The sequence below is a fragment of the Archocentrus centrarchus genome, chromosome 12, assembly GCF_007364275.1.
Source record: "Archocentrus centrarchus isolate MPI-CPG fArcCen1 chromosome 12, fArcCen1, whole genome shotgun sequence".
Classification (NCBI taxonomy): Eukaryota; Metazoa; Chordata; class Actinopteri; order Cichliformes; family Cichlidae; genus Archocentrus; species Archocentrus centrarchus.
In genome coordinates, this window is record NC_044357.1 from 11,192,683 (window position 1) to 11,213,973 (window position 21,291).

Sequence of the window (21,291 nt, forward strand, 5' to 3'; positions counted from 1 at the left end):
GGGGGGGGGGGGCATTCCTGAAGCCAGCTTCCTCACCGGTTAAACCTAGGCTACACGTATAACACTAGTCCTGCTTGCCCTGGCCACATATAACTCTAGCCCTGCTTACCCTGCCCACATATAACTCTAGCCCTGCTTGCCTTGATGGCTTTAAAAAAAAAAACATCTCACTGACCAGATTGTAAGCTCACACAAATCCAACTTTTTAACTATGAGTAGGAACAGCTTGGAAGAAGTCTCCAAAACGAAGCCAGTGAATTGCATTATTAGCAGCTAAAAGTAAGAGGCCTGAGACATTTTGTGTGCATCGGCCTATGACACTGAGACACTGCCCCACGACTCTCAGTATTAAACTGAGTGCAACTCAAGAGAACAGCGAAAGTAATGAAAAATGTCCAGTAAATGGTAAAGCCTAGATGATCTCTTTATATTGTGCAGATTCTTACATAAATCTATGTTCACATAATTGGGGAAAAAAATGAAATGCACCATTTGTTGTAGAGCTGGGGCGCACGGTTAGGAATGAGGTTTTGCAGGGTACTTTTTTTTTGCCAATGGTATTTTTATCTTTGTCCAACTGGATTATGTTTTAAATGAATCTCGGCTCTCTCGTTATTATATTCACTCCAACGCTGGAGAAGAAAAACGTATTTTGTGCCTGAAGTGAAAATGGCTTAAAATGTATTTACTGGTTTTCCTTTAGGATCATAAGTGCTTTCTGGTGTTGCATACCTGCCATGTGCTGCTAGAAACTGTTTTTTTCCCCTCTCTCTAGCTCTTTGCCCAGTTTACTTTGACCAGACAGTGCCAGATACTGATTTGGCTTTCTGCATCTCAAAGCCTGCCTCTTTTCCTGAACACTAGACCAATGTTAATGCAGCCAACACTATTATACTCTATTTCTGAGTGTCTTTGAGAAGATTGTTTTTGTAACAGCTGTTTGCAAATTTCCAACCACGACACTATTTTAAAGATATAAGCTATTCCTTAACTCGTCATAGGAGTGAAAGCTGAGAATTGCCTCTTCAGCTCAACAATACAGCAGCTTCACTGACCCATAGCAGACTCCAGTGCCTTTAATTTCGCCCTGGCTAGAGCAGTTGGCCTTGGTGACTATTGGGTCTCTGGTGGGCTACAGAGCAGAGATTTCATTGCACAGGTGCTGCCACTAAGAAGGCTGAGGAAGTATAAAGACATGTCCTCAGACTGGACTTTTGATTATTTACTGGATCTGACACACACACACACTAAGTCACTCATTGTATATTTTTTTGCATTTATTGTACAGACCTGATTGATGAACCATGACAGAAATTGTAAGTAAAATGCGCTCATGAATTTTTTTTCTCCTCATGATCGTGATTTCTTTTGTTGAATATTTTCTGAATGCTGTGACCTGTTTTGAGATTTGTAATTTTCTTTTTATTTCTAAGTGCCATTTGACAGTCTAGTGAGTCGTGGCCATCTGTAGCACGCTCTAATGCAAGCACAAGCATTTGGGAGTGTCATTTAGGGAAGGTTTCTCTTTGGATTCACCCTAGACAAAAATATGTATATATATCAAAATCAGAAAAGGTATATTTATTTGTGTCTTAACTATTTGATTTGTTCTTTTGGTGAACATTTTATCTGATATGTTGGCTTAAAGTGCTTTTGTGATTTTTCTTTTTTCCTTTTTTTTTTTTTGGAAATGTATAGTATCTGATGATAATAATATATACACACAAACTTCATGTGACTTTCCCTTTGTGTGCCGTTTTCTTCATATAATGTATATTTTTCAAGACTGGCAAAGCAAACCAATGTGTGTAGGATGATTTGTATTGTGTATTTTACATTTAAAAAAAAAAAGGACGATTCGGGGGCTTTTATATTTACGACATTATCATTTAGTGTGTCGTATTGATGATTATAGAAACTATTAAAGACACATGTAGTTTGTTTTTCTGAATATTTCAGATCTCAGCTCAGGCTAGCTTTAGTGTTGTTTTCTTAAAATTTGTGACTTGTCTTTGCAGTAATAAACGTTTTCTTGTTCAAAATCACCGTCTTTTCTTTCACAAGTTTGATCAACTGACCCAGTAATGCCCATTAAATTTTATTCAACCATATGCATACATATAAACACCAATAGCATTCAAACTCTGTATGTATTCAGATTGTATGACATAACTGTAAAGAAAAGCATGAAATTGCATTTCCTGAAATTTGTACAGCATTATTTAATCATTTTTAATCAACAGGTGGTTCATCACTGTAAAAGTAGCAAAAAGAGTATAAAATACTGCAACAGGTGTAGGTAAACAGAGCTCCAGATAACAAAAATACTTTATGATCAATAGTGCTGAGCAAAACTAAAATGGTTCACATAATTAAAACCAAGCTTGTACAAGCGACATAATACTGAAATGACTACAGTCCAATGACCCTTTCACTTTTTTTTGGCATCATTATGGCTTACACTTCCTCTCACAGTTCACTCTTCAGTTGCTCCGCTTGAATACATTAAATTAAAACAGGTAAGTAAAATAGGGTAGTCATGAGCCATCTTAAAGTGATACTCTACCTAAAGTGTCTCTAAGTAATAAAGATTCAGCCAAATCAAATACACCTGTCGATCCTGGGGGGGGTGAGTGTTTAGATATATAGCATATAAACCGCATTTTTCGTGGATCTCAGCAAAGTCGTTTTTTCAGCTTTGCTAAAGATTATATGGATACAAGTAACCACAAATGAGACTACGAAAGAAGACAAATTAATAAAGTGCTAAAGGACACTAAGCTAATTTAAAAAAATAGTAATATATTAACACAGGTGTGAGTTGTTTTGTTTTTATATCTAATTTCAATGAAATTTGGGTTTTTAAATTTTTTCAGTCTAAACTATTACTTCTCAATGTTAGAACAGCCTTGACTGATTGTGGAATAACAGAAGTTTTATGGTGTTGAAAGAGAAGCTGAGTTCATCTAAAATGGGCTTTCAAATGCTCTGTTATTAACAAAAATATTCTAAAGGAGAAAATAAATCATAACACATCAAACAAGGACTGTCAGCACTTGTAAAATAAGCAAGATTACAGTTTACAAGAAATAGGGTAATGTATAACATAATTTTACATTAATGTCCTGATCTGTGAGGGGGAAATAACTCCATTCACATGAAGCTGTATAAGCCACAGAAAACCATAAGGAGGACTTGGACCGGCCGTATACTCAGCTGAATCACATTTAGGATGTGGATGAGTCTGGATCAATCACCTAAATACTTTGGAGCCAAATATTTTTACTAAATAATTTACAAAAGACAATGGATGAATTTGGTTCACACTGCATTAACACCAATAATCTTATATCTGAAGGAAGAAATCTTCTATTCACATCAACATATCTGAGTGTTCTTGTAACCTCAGCTTTGAGGTTTGAGAGGCGCAGGCCGTGTTCACTTGATGTTATGCTGTCTCAGTCAGTAAACACTCGGAACAGTGGTTTCCTTTTTCACGGCCATCCTCTTCCACTGTGCTGCGAGTCCTCCCGGTATGACTCACATGTTCCTCCAGCTGTTTGGAAGTCACTGAAACTGCAGACCTGGAGCCTCTCAGTATGCTGGCAACTGCTTGCAGCACTGGATTTTAAAGAAGTGTGTTTGGAGTATACTGCTGGCTGCAAACATCCCTGTGTTTGCAGTCCTCCTTGGCACTCCAGGCTTATAGTTGGAGTTTTTCCTCTTAAAAGTAGAGTCTGATTTCTTTTGTTTTTTAATTATTATTTTTCTTTCTTTTTTTTTTGTTTTGTGTAATATAGTTTATGTGTTTTAACTCAGTCAAGCGGTTGAGGGTCAGCTATGGCATGGTGTGCAGAACTTCGTCCAGCAGTTGTAGGGCCCGGTGTAAATGGATCTCAATCCAACAGGGTGTCTCTTTAATGCTTTGCCGTGGGTAGTCTGGCCCCCAGCCCTTCACAAAGCTCATCCGGAGGATGCACAGCCTGCGCAGGTCATCAACCCCAATGCCTGCAGCAGCTGACAAACCTGCAGGGGAAATTACAGGTGGAAACTTTTAGATCAATGTAGCACTAGAGGCCAACCAAAGCAGAGAAATGTTAGGCAACTTAATCTATGTCTGTTTGGAACATACTAAGTAGATACAGTTAGTGCAAGAGTACTACTAATATACTCATATCTCCCACTCACATCAGGCTGCATATTGTACTGCATTTTAACTAGATTTCATTTATATAGCACTTTTCTACTCTTACTGACTACTCAAAGCACTGTAGACTACAAGTCATCTATTCACACAATGCTTTATTCTACACACTTCAAGCACTTATTCTACCTTTCATCCATGGCCAATTTAGCTTAATATGGTTGTACCAAGAGGAGACGGACACAGAAAGAACAAGCAAACTTCACAGAGAAAAGCCTCAGCCTACCCACTGCACCAACTGCATCAACTTTATTTTTAAAAACAGCTTGAAGAAACAGATAAAGTAAGGAAAACTTTGCTTTAAGTAAGCTGGGAAATTCCCAGATTCCAGAAAGGAATGTATGTCTGTTTCTTATTTTTTCTGTTTTTGCTGCTCTGAAGGTTTTTGGGCCACAAAGCTGAATATTCCAACATCTTGAAACTCTTAAGACTTTAGTATGGACGCAAACCCCCACAGAGGAGGATGATGACAAGTAATCATAACAATATACTTGTTCAAGGCTAAGAGCAGCAGTAAGAGCACTCACTGATCGCAGGGGCGATGCCTCCCACAGAGCCCGGACCTGGAATATTCCCAGCGACTGCAGCTGCCTGTGCTGCAGCTGCTGCCTGAGCTGTCGCTGCCTGCTGCTGCATCTGCCTGTGGCACTGACGCAAGTCAAACACCTAGCAGGGGACAAACAAATGCTAAAAATGTGTCTACAAATATTATGAGACCCAGTGTAAACTTGACAAGGTTCATATCATTACCAGCTCAGTGTATATATGGTCAAAATTCTCTATTAAGAGATTGTTAGTTCAGCTCGGAGCATAACTTGATTTTGTGAGAGAGAGAGTGTGAGTGTGTGTGTGTGTGTGTGTGTGTGTGTGTGGGGGGGGGGGGGGGGGTGGTCAATGTATATGTATGATCCTGCCATTGCACCTTAATGTAAGCACTGGGGTAGATCTTGTGAACTGCATCGCCAGGGGCGCGTCCAGCCTCTCGGTCCAGATAATAGCTCTGCACAAACACTGCGTGATCGCTCAAACAGCGCACCCAGACATCTCCTTCACCTTTGCACTCTAGCTGCACACCTTTGCCAATGTGGAGCCTAAGGGGATGAAGGACAGGAAAGAAATGGTAACCATATTTCTCTGTTAATCACTATTCACACCTACATACATAAATCTAAAATGAATTTCTTGGCTAAAGAAAATCATGACATATCTTCAAGCATGTGACAGAGTACCTGGCTCTCTCTATGTTCTCTGTCCTGTGAACATTGCTCAGTTGACCCAAGCAGAAGCGATCCCCTCCTGATGGATCAACATAGCCATCCACAGTCACTATCGGACATGTGGATGGCACTTTAAACGTCTCCCCAACTTGGACATCCATCTCAAAGTATGCAATGGAGCACCAGTATTCTGGAGCTGGAACACAGAACAAGCAACCAGAGGTCAAACGAGTTCACTTATTGCACAATTAAGGATTTTTAAAAAAGAAAGTTTTCTTTGATCAGATACTTGATACTAACCAGGGTGGTTGGATATGGGTGGCTGGAATGCAATTTCACTGGTAACAGGCCCTGCAAGTCACATTGAAAATCATAACACCCGTATTTAAGCAGGAATATTTCATTCAGCAATGAGCACAGAACACACAGCAGCTAAAGCTAGAGCAAAGAATGTACTAAAAATCATCAGATTTCACCACTCATAAATATATAATGCTGAAGAATACTTTTACTAATTTTCAAATCAACTTTTAAATCTGATAAAATTACCTCTACTCACAGATTAAAGATATTAAAACTAATATCTTCAATAACTCACACATAAATCATCACTTATTTGGCATCGTGTCTCCGTACAATACTAATGTCTTCCCGCTACACCAGCTATTCTTAACAGGGTTAATTATCCTAATAACACATAATCTCTACTGGCTTAAGCTCAGAAAATGACAAACAAATTTATCAGATTTAAGTTGTCCAGGCTTCACTTTAGAATTGTGCAGAACTTATCCATGTTTTATATTCACTCACAGTAATGCCCTGTGTGAGGCATGGGCGGATGATGCTGTAGATGCCCATTCTGGTGTTGAGGTACCGCCGGGGTGAAGCTGCTGTTTCTGCTCCAGTTCGGGGTAGGATCTGTAAACATGAATTCAAAACAGCTGTATCAACAACTAGTTAAAACAAGACAGATCACGGATGTGGATATCCTCCTGCGATTAATAAAAATATAAAACAAATGTCAAGTCAGGATAACTATACAGCCCGCATGTTGTTACCATCTGCAAAACTGTTTTGGCCTGATTTGGAGACCTTGGTCTAAACTTTTATCCAAATACCTTTACTCACCCCTGGGTTAGTAAAGATGCAATACATTTTCCAGCAAAAATGTGTTTTCAATGTTAACAATACTCATTAAAACAAAACCATTTTAAGTATGCTGCAAGAGATTAATATTCTGGGATTATCTGTAGCATTTCTACAAATACTTTTTGGTAACCACATCCTAGAACAGACACAATTTATATAATCAATCAGGAATATGAATATCGTGTTGCACATCTTTGAAGAGTACAGAACACATAAGCCAAATTTCATGGCTCAACTCCTTGTGGTTTTGGAGTCTATACGGACAGTATGATGACAATATCCTCCCTGTTTAAATTGCGTGGGAGGATTAAAAAAACAGACGTTTACTGCATTAAAAATCCAAATAAGTGTTCAAATTTAAATTCATTTTCATCAGGTAACGCCCTAAAAATGCTTATTTAAATTTTACAAAACCCACATGTAAAACAACATTTTGATTCACATTATTTTTACTCTAGCTGTATTATTTTAATTTTGCAAACTAGGCGTTGACACTGTTTAGTGACTCACTTGCGGGTCCAGCACTAATGGTCGAGAAAGCAGAAGTAGAAGCTGAACCGCTGCCCTCTGATGGGGGAAGCAGAGCAGGGCTGCTGAATGTTTCCTGCGGGCCCGGCCTCGACGGTGGATGCTGGATTGTCGGAAGGTGGTTTTCAGAGCTGGAGTGAGATGGCTGGTTATCGTAGTCATACTCGTCCTTTACTAACAGTGGACCTAACAGAACAAGACATGGTTAGGACTGAAGAACATTCATAAAATCTATGTTGAGCAAACAGAAATTGTTTACCTGAACTTGAAAGGGTCAGTCCTGATAAGTCTGCAAACACATTTAACAGTGAGACATTTGAATCAATTTCACTCAATTATGTGGCTCAATAATCAGAGTAAAAATTAGGTAAGAAATATGGATTTTTCAACTAAATAATCATATATAAACACAAGATGTGATATGAAAGAAAATAGGGTATGTAAAAAAAAATAAATCAACTTGAATAAACCTTAACAATCTTATAGAAATACTGTGAGCTGCCAGTGCTACCCCTCAGCCTCCTGGCAGCACAAACTTTTGGTGGCACAAATCCCCTAGAAGTTCATATTCCAGAACACTTACGTACCGGCTCTCAGTAGATCTTAATGGGGTGCATATTAGCCTTAGTGACTTAATTCATGGTATTAATTCAAAAGCAAAATGACAAAGAACCAGGAAGAAGAAACGCTAAAATCATAATAAATATAAATCAGTGAGAATGCTGTCACCTTCTGTGATTGGCATTATTATGGTAAGAACTAAGTCATCTGAGGTTTGCAGTAGATGGTATCAATTTGAAAATCCTAGGTGACATTGTTATTGAGTTATCACATTCACAAGACTTTCAGGAAACTTGACCTCTGACCTTGACCAAGATTTAGAAGATTTTTTAGTAGATGCATCTATGGAATCAATTTGAACATCCTAGGTCACATCATTCTCAAGTTATCACATTCACAAAGTTGAAAGCTGTCCACCCGCCCGGTGGGGTGACTGCAATACCCAATCAGCCTGTTTAGGAGTAAAGACCATTTATTACCACTTTATATTTATTAGTAACTCAAAACATTACAACCTACTCACCAATTCCTGGAGAGACAACCCTCTCGTAGTGGTATGGGTTGACACAAACATTATCACACTTAAGATCAAAAGCATACTGGCAATATTTCACATGTTTTAACTCATTCTTGTGTAGATCTGGCCATCGCCATAATCTGGCATAGACAACATGAGGAAAACCTTTACGGCCCGCCACCTAAAGCAGAGAGAAGGATCAAATGAGCCAGGCCCCTTAAAGGTCTTCAAATTAAAATCACAGCGAGTAACACTAACAAACACAGAAGTGTAAATTTGCTACTTTACCTGTAAGCGTCCATCCAAAGTTCGCTGTATGGTTACACACTTGCTAGGATGAGCTCCATTTGTAGTGATGGCTGTAATAAGGGAATCCAGCTCATCTTTCTTCTCCTTGAGCTTCTTGACAAGGCTCTCAATAGCCCGCTTGGCAAAGCTTTCACTCTCTCCTCCCTGACGGTGGCACATGAGGCTGTGCACAATGCTCAGGCAGGCATCATTACTTGTAGGGGTGTTTGTGATTGACATCTTGCTCCTTAGGTTTCAACCTTGGGGAGGCTTTCCAGCTGTATCCTCTGCCTTTACCGGAAGAAATGACAAGTTACTGTTGATCCAGTGTTGCTCAAATTTAGCAACCTAAAGGAGGAGAACTGTCCTCAGTACAAACTGAGATAATCAGAATTTCAAGCTACAGTACATAAAGTAAAAATCAATCTGTGAATCACTATAGGTGAAGGACAAGAACTGACTGACACAACACTTGAGGTACGAGCCACACAACCTTTCTACAGAAGAACAGTCGAGGCTGTCTCTTTATCTTTCATCCAATACTTCATGTGCATACGAACATGTGCTACCAACAATGTTGATGTTTGAGTTAAATGTAGGGCACTTAATTAATTTGTAACCACTGCATTAAAGTTCACATTCATGTTCACAGCAACACTGGCTGCTTATCACCAACAAATACAGTCTGTGTGTTGTCTGAAAAGGAAAATAAATTCATTTTCTGGAGATTTAATGGGTACTCAGTTAACGGTTTACTATTACCACATTCTCACAATAAGTGTAGCTGGCCTTAGCCCTAATGAGTGATTCTCCTGCTTCTAACACATCAACTTTGAGGACAAAATGTTCACTTGCCCCCTTATATATCCCACCCACTAACAGGTGCCATGATGAAGACTTCACCTGTCAGGGTTCATAATGGTATGCCTGATTGGTGTATATAATGATTGCTGTGATGTTTTAGCTTCACATATCAAATAAGTTCCAAGATATTTTTTAAAGTGGTCCATCAACCCAATTCCAGCATGTTTTTTCACACTTTGAACTCTGAGGCCATGTTTGAACATGAATATCTCAAAAACTATTAAAATATAAGAGTCTGAAATTTTCACTGGACTCTGTAAAACTGAATCAGAATCAGAATGAGAAGCCTTTATTGTCATCAAACACAAAGTGCTTGACGAAATTGTGACAGCTGCTGGTCAGTGCGAATCAGGGTCTAATCAAAAATGTCTGAATAGTTTCTAGTTAAAATTTAAAAAAGAAAAATTCAAGTAGTCTTATAAAGTCCCATATTTGAGCATATGCTAATAAAAAAGTTCACATTGCAAAAGACAACTAGTGACAATTTCTGAATGGTGTATAGTTTAATTTTTCAATAATGCAAAAACATGTAGAATACTTTTCAACATGAAATTCTTAATCACAAAAATGAAGAAAATGCTTTTTATCAGATTGTATCGCAAAAACAAAAGTATCAGTAGTTTAATCCAAATAGAACAAAATTCTGGAGTTTCCAGATGGTACTCTAATTATAACTGAGAAAATAATGTTGATAAACTGTATTGCCAAAAGAATTCACTCACCCATCCAAATCACTGAATTCAGATGTGCCAATCACTTCCATGACCACAGGTGTATAAACCAAGCACCTAGGCATGAAGACTGCTTCTAAAAACATTTGTAGAAGCAGCCTTCATGCTCTCGAAAGCTCAGTGAACAAGTTCAGTCGTGGAATTTACTCACTACAAAATATTCCACAGTCAACCATTAGTGGTATTATAACAAAGTGGGAATTATGGTGTGGGGTTGTTTTTCAGGAGTTGGGCTTGGCCCCTTAGTTCCAGTGAAAGGAACTCTTAATGCTTCAGCATACCAAGACATTTTGGACATTTTCATGTTCCCAACTTTATGGGAACAGTTTGGGGATGGCCCCTTCCTGTTCTAACGTGACTGTGCATATGTGCACAAAGCAAGTTCCATAAAGACATGACGATTTTGGTGTGGAAGAACTTGACTGGCCTGCACTGAGTCCTGACCTCAACCTGATAGAACACCTTTGGGATAAATTAGACCGAAGACTGCAAGCCAGGCCTTTTTGTGCAACATCAGTGTCTGACCTCACAAATGCACTTCTGGAAGAATGATCAGAAACTTCTATAAACACATTCCTAAACCTTGTGGAGTGCCACTGGCAGTCCGATACAAGACCCCAATGCCGTAACTGCTACAGGCAAGAATTGTAATGTATATGAAAATGCTGCGTTGTGTTTTTTTATACTTTAGTATATTTTAAACTTAACCGGAATTTTCAGACTCCACCAGGAACATGTGCATGCTTACAAAGCGGGTCTCGAACATGAAAAAAATGTATGTATTTTACAAAATTATTTTCTCAGCTATAATTAGCGTACCATCTGGAAACTCCACAATTTAGTTGTATCTGGATTAGATATTTTTGTTTTTGTAGTACAACTTAATCTAGTATGAAAAGATGAATAAAAATAGCATTTTGTTCATTTTTATGACTAAATATTTCATGTTAAAAAGTATTCTACATGGTCTTTTTTGCATTATTGTGAAATACAAGTATATACCATTCAGAACTGGTCAGTAATTGTATTTTGCAACGTTGTTATATATATATATATATATATATATATATATATATATATGTGTGTGTGTGTGTGTGTGTGTGTGTGTGTGTATATATAAATAAAAAAGTGTGCACTCAAATATGGGACTTTATAAGACTGCTTGACTCCTTTTATCGTTTCTTTAATTTCCCGGAAACCTCCCAAAGGGGTTAATAAAGTTTAATCTACTATAATCTATTTCAACAAGTGAATACTCAGCTATTTTGCTTTTTTTTAGATATCTGTCCCAAATTACAGCTATTGTTTCTGAGTCCTTTTTGTCCATTCTTTTTTTGAAAGAAAGATGTACCAGTGAAATTTTCTGGCTTTTATCTTTAATAGTTTTTGATATATTCATGATCAAACATTGCCTCAGATTTCAAAGTGCGAAAAAACATGTTGATAGTGGGTGGACGGACCATTTCTCAAAAAATAAATAAATAAATTAAATTAAATTAAATTTTAAAAAACCCTGGAAAACACACCTGGAAAGGTATTTGATATATGAAGCTAAAACTTCACAGCAATCATTACATATGTCCAAACTTTGGAGCATAAAATCTTTAAACAAATCGGAGATGGTCGAGCAGAAAATGTTAACAAAATCTGACTGAGATTTGACTGATTTGAGATGAAATTACCCCCTAGCTAATGAACGCGGCTAACTTTAACCTTCCTATACCACTAGTACCCCAGCAGTATGCAACCCAACCTGACCGGGACCACACTGCGCGCGATTGCTAACAACTGTGTGTTCATATTAATCCACTTTTACTGAATATATAATTGATGAAGGGTATAAGATTCCCAGCTCATCCTCTGTTAGCATTAGCTCACACTGGGGTTGCCCGTAAATAGCGGCGGTTAGCTAACGCTAATCTAAAATCAGTAACCAAATCAAAGAGGAAATGATACGCACTTACAGTGATATCACCGCGCTGTAGCCTTATTCCTGGTGGTTGGAGATTATATTTACTTTATCTACGAAATGCCGATAGCAGCGTTAACTAGCTTGCCTTACCGTTATTTTGGCTAGCTTGCTAGCACACACGCTAACCATCAACTTCACGCCTTCTTCTATGGTGGACCCAAATCCAAAAACCTCGCGAAATGTTTTTGTGTAATACTCGCTAAAGTCGCGCTCGTTTATATGTTTGACTTATTCTACTTTACTGATAGTGTGGGGAAAAAATAAATGCTAACAACAACGCGTTTTACTGGGTAGCTAGCCACGAAAATAAACAAAAAAAAATCTCCACCCACCACGCTCAATCTGCGCATGCCCACGCATGGTGCGACAGGCGTGTCGCTGCGGTGCTGTTTGTTTATTTTACAGTAAAGACGGCGAAAATCACTGCGCTGCCGTAGCTCAGCATACAGAGACAGATAATACCTGATATATCAGAGCGAACAGCGACTAAACTGCTACAGAGAACCTGTTCATTGCTGGAGTATCAAAGTCTCACTGAGTTCTGGGATCTTCTACGTGTACACTGTACCAGATAATAAATTATTTAAAAAAAAAAAAGTATGTTTCTCTTCACTGATGCTATTAATGTTATTCATGCTATAAGTTATTGCCAAAGGGCAGCAAAAGTGAAAATTTCATTAAAGGTTGGGGGCTGATTTACAGGTTTGTTTCTGTGGTTGAAAGATGCCGTGTGTGGCCTGTAGCCTGTGGGTATTTAAAGATGACACAACGGGCTGTGTAGAAGCGGGGATAATGGTATAAGTGTATCAGATATTCTATGCTGGTGGAAGATGGAATTGTAAAGATCAACGTAGAGCCGGATGGCACCGGGCCGACCTGCAGCCTGGATCCCATTATTCTGTCAGAGCTGTAGAATGATTTTTGAATTAAAAGAAACTGCACACCCTGAGCTACTGTGAAAAATGACACTTAGAAGCCCACTCAAGCTTCCTCCTTCTTTACCCATAGACAGATGCAATTGTCATGTGGATCCTAGTGTCAGAAACGGAGTTGGATGAAGTTTAATGCGCACAAGTATGACACGAATGGCAATCCTAAGGACGGTGCATCAACCTGTGTTTACTGTTACTTCTGAGTAAATAAAATTTACACTGAAAGCAATAATCCCCGTTTTCCTTACCTGTTTGTCACAAATTCTGTGTCACTGCAACAATGTTGTGATGAAAGAATGAAGACAAGTGCTGATTAGAATTTAGATAAATGTAACATAGATATGACTCAACACAAGCCTCAGCACAGAAGGGCTTTTGCAATAAAATATAAGTTGATTTATTTACAATATTCAGCTTGAAAGCTAAGTGCTTTCATGTTTTCATGTTTGATGTAGTTAGACACAGGAAAGGTGCTTATTTTCATACATCTATAACAAACTGGGACTTGATGAGGTCGACAGATGGCTACTAAAGTCGATGATGTAGAATGGAAGCTGTCAAAATTTCTAATTAATAAAACTCAGTTAACGCTACTGGAGGTAATGTGTATCATTCAATACAGTTCCAAATCATAAAAGTCACCTCAAGGTGCTTTACAGTGTAAGGTAATTATTACAGAGAAACCCAACAATCAAATGACCCTCCATGAGCAAGCACTTAGTGGCAGTGGGAAGGAAAAACTCCCTTTTAACAGGAAACGGGAAGAAACCTCAGGGAAGGGCAGCCATCTGCCACAACTGTTTGGGGAAGAGGGGAGGGAGACAGGACAAAGGACATGATGTGGAAGAGAAGAGAAGCCAGAGATTAATAACTAATGATTAAATGCAGGCATAGGCGTAGGAGACAATATTGGAGACAGGCGCATTTGTCCCACCCAAAAAGTACACCGCGGAGGAGAAAAATACTTGATTTTGAAATCGCACACTTTTATTTTGAAGGCGCAACATAGGGTTATGTCATTGCCCAGGAGTCAGAAATTCTTTTGAATGAGGTAAAAGCGAATGTTGCCATGAGCATGGCTTGTTGTCAGTTTACTTTCATATATAGAAACCAAACCTTTTTCCGTCCTCTTAATCCTGGGATGGTCACTCGTCTAATATTTACTGGAAAAGTCGTCAATTTGCGAGCAGTTTGTGGCTGCAAATGAGAGGCGGAAAAAACATTTTTGGCTCTTTTGCCTAGGCCAGTGTTTGTTTGTTTTTTTAACCCTTTGTGTGCTCCAGCATCTGTTTGGCCAATTATTAAATGCAGGGCTGTAAAGTGCAACAGAACTCTTTGTTGTCAATGACACACACAGCTTGTTGATTAAACGTGAGAGGTATCACTTTTATTTATTTCTCTGGTTATTTTTATTGACATTTTTATTTATTAGATTAAATTTTTTTTTGCCAAACAGAGTTTCAAACTGAATAGGCATATTTTAATGGCTGTTTTTTTTTTTTTTTTCACTTTTTGATCAGTATTAAATGTTTTTGATGAATAAAACATATCAAACTTTGCACTTGTGTGCGCTAACAAATTACTTTTGTGCTACTGAAATATTTAGCTTGCTAGTATCAGTGCAGCCACCTGATAAAGTAAGCGTGCAGCCCTGGAATGACATGGTCATTATGCTTGACAAAAGCAAAGTAAGCCATTTTGTTTGGTGGTTTGCCCACGTCTAACAATTATAAAAACATATACATATGTAAATTATACATGCAATAATATAGGTGTACACAACACTATTTTTCCAAAAAGCATTTGAAAAAGAAGAAAGTAAAAAATCAAATAGCATTTTTTTTTTTTACGCTTTGCTCACAGTATTTACGGATCTGTCAGGTTTCCGATATATGCCCCCCCATAGTAAACTCATTCCTACACCCTTGCACACCCTAATCAGCTAATTAACTCAAAACACCTGCAAAGGCCTTTAAATAGTCTCTCAGTCTAGTTCTGTAGGCTACACAATCAAGGAGAAAACTGCTGACTTGACAGTTGTCCAAAAGCTGATCATTGACACCTTGCACAAGGAGGGCATGGAAAGGCTTAAACTGATAGAAAAAGGCAGAGCATGGCGCATGATGGGTCAAAGGCACGGGGTGTGTTACGGGGTGGCCCGTGCCTTGTAAGACTAAATGCGTTAATGGCCGACAACAGACTGCAATGACTTCTAATAGTATAACATCTTGCCGGCAAAATAGAGGTTGTTCAGTGGTAAATGTGAGGCCAACACTACATTGGTCCAGTTCTTCATTGATTTACTTTAATTTCAGTTTGATTAGTATGCAGATTTTTGGCATTTATCTCTTAGCATTATCATTCTCATTATTTCCATGTCATAGAAAAATAAAATACAATGGGCCCACATATTCAAACCATTTATTAGCACCAAGTCAAGTCATGTCAATGTTATCAAATGTTTGCTGAATGCTCTGTTCCATGCTGCCACCATCTTGGAGATCTGGACTGCCAAACAGGATGTGGAAGGTTCCAAATCTTTTTGTAGTAAGGGGAGACTGGGAGCTCACTATGTCAGTAAGAATGCAGAGGGGGGAATTTTCTTTTCTTTTCTTGTGAAATAGTCTTTGGTACACAGGAAACCAACTAATGTTTAGATGATTTTGTGTCAGAGCTTTAAAGGAAGTAATTGAAAAGTTGTTTTCTCATAGGTAGAAAATCATTAATTGGGGGACATAATTGAATTTTTGTGTGGTTTATTCTGGGAAGGGCTTAGGCTTTATAAGCCAGAGTTAATGCTCTTGAGAGGAAGAGAGAGGGAGGCCTAGTAGGCCTAGTGTGTTGGCTAGAGCCCAGTAGCCATGGGCCTCTTTGGTTTAGTTATTTTTTGAATTCTTTTGAACAGTTTTAAGTTTGTTTTTCTATAGTTTTTGTATCTCTTTTTTTGGTCATATCACCATCCCGACCCTCCTTGTAAATAGCACTTGTAAATAAATTGCACATCGGGTGAAGAGAATTCCAGCCTCCAAGTGTGTTTCCTCAACTGCAGCTGTGGCATTACTACAGGGTGATATCTAACCTCACCTCCACAAAGAAATTGAAAAGGTTTTCATATATTTCTCAAATGAAGGTTCAGTGCAGTCTGTGGAACATCAAGAACAGTGTCTACAGTTTTAAACACAATACAATACAATAGAAGACAAGAATTACAAAACAAAAGCAATCTTTTTGTTTTTGTTTTTTTTTTTTTATTAAGACTTAAAACAGTCACATTGATGTTAAAACAGTAACATCATTTTAAGTATTGAACACTGAATTTAAGGTCAAATTTTTAGTTTTAGCCAATTTTCAAAAGAATTGTTGCTCCTCAGTGACGCTTGAATAGGATGGTAACTTGTTCAAGGTCACGATTATATCTGATGTTTTATAGGCTTTTTTTTTTTTTTTTTAAATTCTTATTTCTACAAGAATCCACACCCCCAGAATCAGATGATTCCCTATGAGCAAGCGCTTGGCAACAGTGGGGAGGAAAAACTCCCTGTTGACAGGAAGAAACCTCCGGCAGAACCAGGCTCAGGGAGGGACGGCCATCTGCCGCGACCGACTGGTGGGTGACGGGAAAGTGAAAATTTAAAAAAAAAAAAAAAAAAGCCAAAATGATTTTTTTTGGAGAAACTTAGCAATTAATTTTTCATCAAAGTGCTGGGCTGGTGTAATAATTAAGTTTGGTTTGGGGGTTGTCCTCGCTATTAGATAGTGAGGAGAGGAAAGAGTTAAACTTGTGAGCTAAACTAGCACACCCCCTTCTACTTTTAAGTGTTTTACATTTTTTGGACTCAGAGTTCATTTGTAAAAATGGAGACAATGAATCAAGTCTCACAATCATCTGGGACTGAAAGCCTAAAATAAATGGGCTACAAAGAGAGATCCTTTAAATACATCTGCTCACGTTTACTTTATGTCTCCTGCTATTTTCAATTATAATGATATGAAACTCATCATTACAAATCAACTGGAAGATTTAAATATCTGTTTTTTCTATTTTTCAAGAACTGCTATACTTTCTCAACATATAAATAAAGTAAAAAAATTATTTTTTATTTCCTGTTGCATGCCAGCAGTTTCTACCTGTTAATGCATGGCCAAACTTCATTGATTTTCTCACATAACCAATTGTAAGTAGAAAAAAGCGCTAGAAGCCTCTTCATTTGATGATTGTTATTGTTTTGTTGTAGTTTTCCCCTTTTGGTTCTAATTTAATGGCATTATAATGGTAAAATAGACTAGTCCCCTAACTATATCTCTTACACTCTGCTGTCTCATGCATATTTCCCAGTGAGCTTTTCATGAAGCTACTATGCGCTGTTTACAGAGCAGCATTCTTTCCCAGAGTCAGTAAAAGGTTTTCTCAGTTGCTTTGCCTCATGTGAATTTTACTCTCCTAGATTAGACACTGTTCACTGAGTAAGTCATCACATACAGAATAGTTGATGTAACTGACAAAGCCTTTTTTATTATTATTATTATTTATTTATGAGTGCAATAATCTACAGGAGTTTGCATCAGGGAAGCATCACCTCAGATAAATGTAAGATGGAGACATAAAAGAATACACAGTTTTTCTCAACCAGTTTGGCACATTTGTCACAGCATTTTTGTAGTTCTTAACTCTGAGGACATGTTTCCTAAAACAACTCAGACATGCAGCAAAGCACTATAGTTAAACTGCAATAGACTGTAACTCAGTCAAAACCTTTCATTCATGTGTCAAAATGAAAGTTTTGATTCAGCGAATAAGTCAGTGGGACAAAAATGAAAAATTACTCTGGCATTGTGCAAACCACAGCGGTCAAAATGTTTGGTTATTTTGTCACAATGCCTGTGGGTTCTAGAAAAGCGTTCCTCATTTTTTAGTTTTGTTCTGCATGTTTTCATGGACACTGAATTCCTACTGTGTCACACTTGTGTTCTGAGGATGACACACTGCTATTTTGCAGTAGTTACAAAATGTTGAGCTCAAATGCACAGCTTTTGGCGTTCTACTCTGAAAAGAAAAAACTCATTTACAGTCATGAAAAAGAAAGTTTTTACAGCACTCTATGCAGCCCTGTGAAATACTAAGTGCATCTTTATTGTTTCTATAGGAATTACAGTTTTTTTCTATCCCTTTGGTGCCGTTCTCACACCAGGAATGCCATTCTCACCACTCTTAATGCAGTTCTCAAAACAGTTAAAGCATTTTTCATGACACAGACTCACCTGTGCAAAAAACATCACAACAATCAAAACCTTTTTTCACATATGTCAAAATATGCAAAGCCAGTCAATCACTTCAGCTCTGTGATAAATGAATAAAAACCCTTTCACCACCATTGTAAGAGTTATTGTTTTTTTTACTTTTATTAAAATCTTACTTACTTTGGAAAGACTGCTGCAAAAATGATGGCAGCAGTAACTCAATCAGCCACTCGTAGCAAGCAAGGTATGCAGAAGAGCATCTCTAAAAGGACAACAGAAGACCACACCGAGTGCCACTCCTCTCAGCTAAGAACAGGAAACTGAGCTTACAATTCGCACAGTAGTGAAGCATGCATAGAAGCAATAACAGTGTGTATAAAAACGATAACAAACGGCTAATATGGTTGAGGAAATATGTTACTGATTTGAGAACTGAATTGAAAATAATGAGAATGACATTTCTGATGTGAGAATTGCACCAAAGAGATTGAGGAAAAACTGTAAGCGATCATTAGAAAGTGTGAGTACTTCTATAAGAGCAGAAGTTTGGGCAGTTTGCTGGTCTGGAGCGTTCGGCTGTGTGTTAACAGAATGCCAAGAAGGAGAGATATCAGCAATGACATTTCCAACATTTCCAAACAATTTGAAGCCTATCATTCTACTAAGAGAAAGACGAGAAGGACAGCTGTCGACCTCCACTGAAGTGGACATTCCAGCTAATTCCATCTTCTGCGCTCTCCTGCATCTCTTGCATTGCTATACCACCACATATTCTAATTCTTATGGGCAGGCTGTTGTCCTCATTAAATGTTTATCTGAGCAGCTCCTCCGAGACCACAAATTACTGTAACTCTGCTGTGCTCAAGCTCTATAAAAATGCTTTACAGTACTCATACTCATGACTACCACCTATGTCTGTGTTTGATTCTGACAAATAAATAGACAATCCTGAATGTGATGAATCACTCAATAGTGCTACATTATTTTGGACATTTAAAGTATTCAACTGATATAAATTTCCATTTTGCTCACAAAGATATATATAATTAGTAGAATGCAAAACCATGTGCTCTTGAAGAGTGTTTCTTTGAATGAAATACAATTTAAAAACACAACAGCAGTCAGTTATCATCAGAAAAATGTAATAGCAGCTATTCAGTGCCAGTGAATATATGAAGGACACGGTTCTCAGGAAATTAGAAGATGAAGAATAAGTATTTTGACTACCCTGGTTCATACAGTGTCAAAGGAACTTTGTGACTCAGTGGATGAGACTCAGGTTAATAGTGTTTTGCTGTATGAATGAGCTGCTCTGGGAAGTGGTTGTTCAGTGCCTAAAGGTCCCAAGAAATGTACCAAAGCAACTGAGAACAAACATAAAAGAAATGCTCTATCGTGAAAAGAAAGCTTTTCAAATGTCACGCTCTGTCCCTTTAATCTGCAACTGGTATAATATCAACATGGTGAGCTTGACCTTTTATAGGTTTTGCTGCCTTGGAAGAAGAATAACCTATTTAATGAACATTTTATGGAGATTATAGTTTTATATGTAAAATATGACTTTATTGAAGCCCTTCTATTGTTCTCACACTTTATGCTTCAAAATAAAACATGCATAAGAGCCGCAATGCAAGACATGCTCATGGTTGTAAATGAGAACTGGTTCTCAAACATTTATCCTGGTAAAATAAAGGTTTTAAAAAAAATGATAAAGCTACTAAAAGGTTCAAGGGAAGAATGTTCACACTATAATAAAGTTAAAGAGATCTAAGGGAAATCTAAGGAATCTAAGATCTAAGGGGGAAAAAAATGACATGCATTCAAGGACAAACACCTACGTTAAACTAAGCAGTCCTCAAAAAATGAGAAACTGAGACTGTTGTGGAGGGCCACACCAGTAAGCTGAACTCAGATCTGCTCTGTGTTAATTTTATCTCTTCATAAGATTACTGGTGCGGCTGTCCACAAAAGTCCCAGTTTCTCATGTGGTCTCTTGGGAAAACCAAGTGTCCATTTCTGCTGTAAGTGTTGTCTGATTAACAATGAGGGATCAATTTCAACAATGTGAACTTCTTCCAGAAAGCTGAACCTGTTTCACTGCGGAGTTTTGCAGGATATGAGGCCCAATTGTTTCACATTTCCTTCTAGTAGTGAAAATGTAGGTTCACTTTTCAATTAACATAGTGTGTCTCACAGAATAGCTCCCAACCATGTTTACATGTAAATTCAAAGTGTTTACAAGTTCAGACTTTAATAGGATGCGCAGATTCAACGTGTCAAATGCTCAGTATTTTTAAATTCAAAATTAAAATAAAACATTTCCCACATATCCATTTTAAACAAGTTCCACAATGATAAATGAATCCATTCACTGCCTGTCAGTATCTCTGCCCTGCACACTTGGTCCATGTAAATCTGTGCACTACGTGAGAATCCTATTAAGTTCCACAGCGTTATTCCATTATTGTTATCTACTTCCGACTGTTAGCAGCAAAAGCTAGGTGATGATGTGACATGTATTTTTTCCATTTGTACTGTTGCCTTGGCCTTGATAAGGGTGTAAGCATGCCAGTGACACAAAAGGGAAGTGGGAGGGTTCAGAGGGCAGCAGGCAACCTGATGGCAGAATTGTCATTAGAACATGTTGGTGCTCGAGACCAGGAATCTGACACCACCTTCTCACAAATGCTACCACTTGGAGTGGCGTCTCATCCTGAGTGATGGCCTACAAGACTCCAGGCTCTGACACCTCTTTATCACTCTGGCAGAGTGAGGCCCGCCAGGCATGTGGCGCTAGAGGCACGGGGATTAAGGCTGATGGATGGGGAGTGCGGTGATTACCTGACAATGAAATATGTTGCACAAGCTCAAAAATTGCTCAATGAATATATTTGTTTTTTAGATATTTTATTTTTTCCAACCATATTAACATTTATGTTGAAAGCCAAAAAGCAAGATATGAATGGCTGGTTTAGAGTATGATTTCACAGCAGTCGACTGCACGATTAGGCTACAGAAATATCATTTTTCAGACAAGAAGCCCCAAAGAGCTCCAACACACCGTAAAATCCTCTCCTGCTTGAAAGCCAT

General features: G+C 38.1%; 1 protein-coding gene across 1 annotated transcript; it reads right to left on the minus strand.

Moving 5' to 3' along the window:
- Nucleotides 1-3,750: 3,750 nt before the first annotated feature.
- smad4a (SMAD family member 4a) lies at nucleotides 3,751-12,356 on the minus strand. Its single transcript, XM_030742079.1, has 11 exons — nucleotides 12,024-12,356; nucleotides 8,465-8,755; nucleotides 8,183-8,357; nucleotides 7,358-7,387; nucleotides 7,081-7,284; nucleotides 6,232-6,339; nucleotides 5,722-5,772; nucleotides 5,434-5,617; nucleotides 5,127-5,295; nucleotides 4,732-4,870; nucleotides 3,751-4,026 (listed from the first exon to the last, which is right to left on the minus strand). The coding sequence occupies exons 2-11, from the start codon at nucleotides 8,702-8,704 to the stop codon at nucleotides 3,839-3,841; spliced, it is 1,488 nt and encodes a 495-aa protein (XP_030597939.1). The 5' UTR covers nucleotides 8,705-8,755; nucleotides 12,024-12,356; the 3' UTR covers nucleotides 3,751-3,838.
- Nucleotides 12,357-21,291: the final 8,935 nt, after the last annotated feature.

What these genes read in the sequence shown, in the direction of transcription:
- smad4a (XM_030742079.1), bottom strand. Translation starts at nt 8,704, where the DNA reads ATGTCAATCACAAACACCCCTACAAGTAATGATGCCTGCCTGAGCATT. An exon ending in ACCCATATCCAACCACCCTG is followed by an intron (nt 5,618 to 5,721) that starts GTTAGTATCAAG and finishes TCTGTGTTCCAG; the next exon opens with CTCCAGAATACTGGTGCTCC. An exon ending in AGGCATCGCCCCTGCGATCA is followed by an intron (nt 4,027 to 4,731) that starts GTGAGTGCTCTT and finishes TTTCCCCTGCAG; the next exon opens with GTTTGTCAGCTGCTGCAGGC.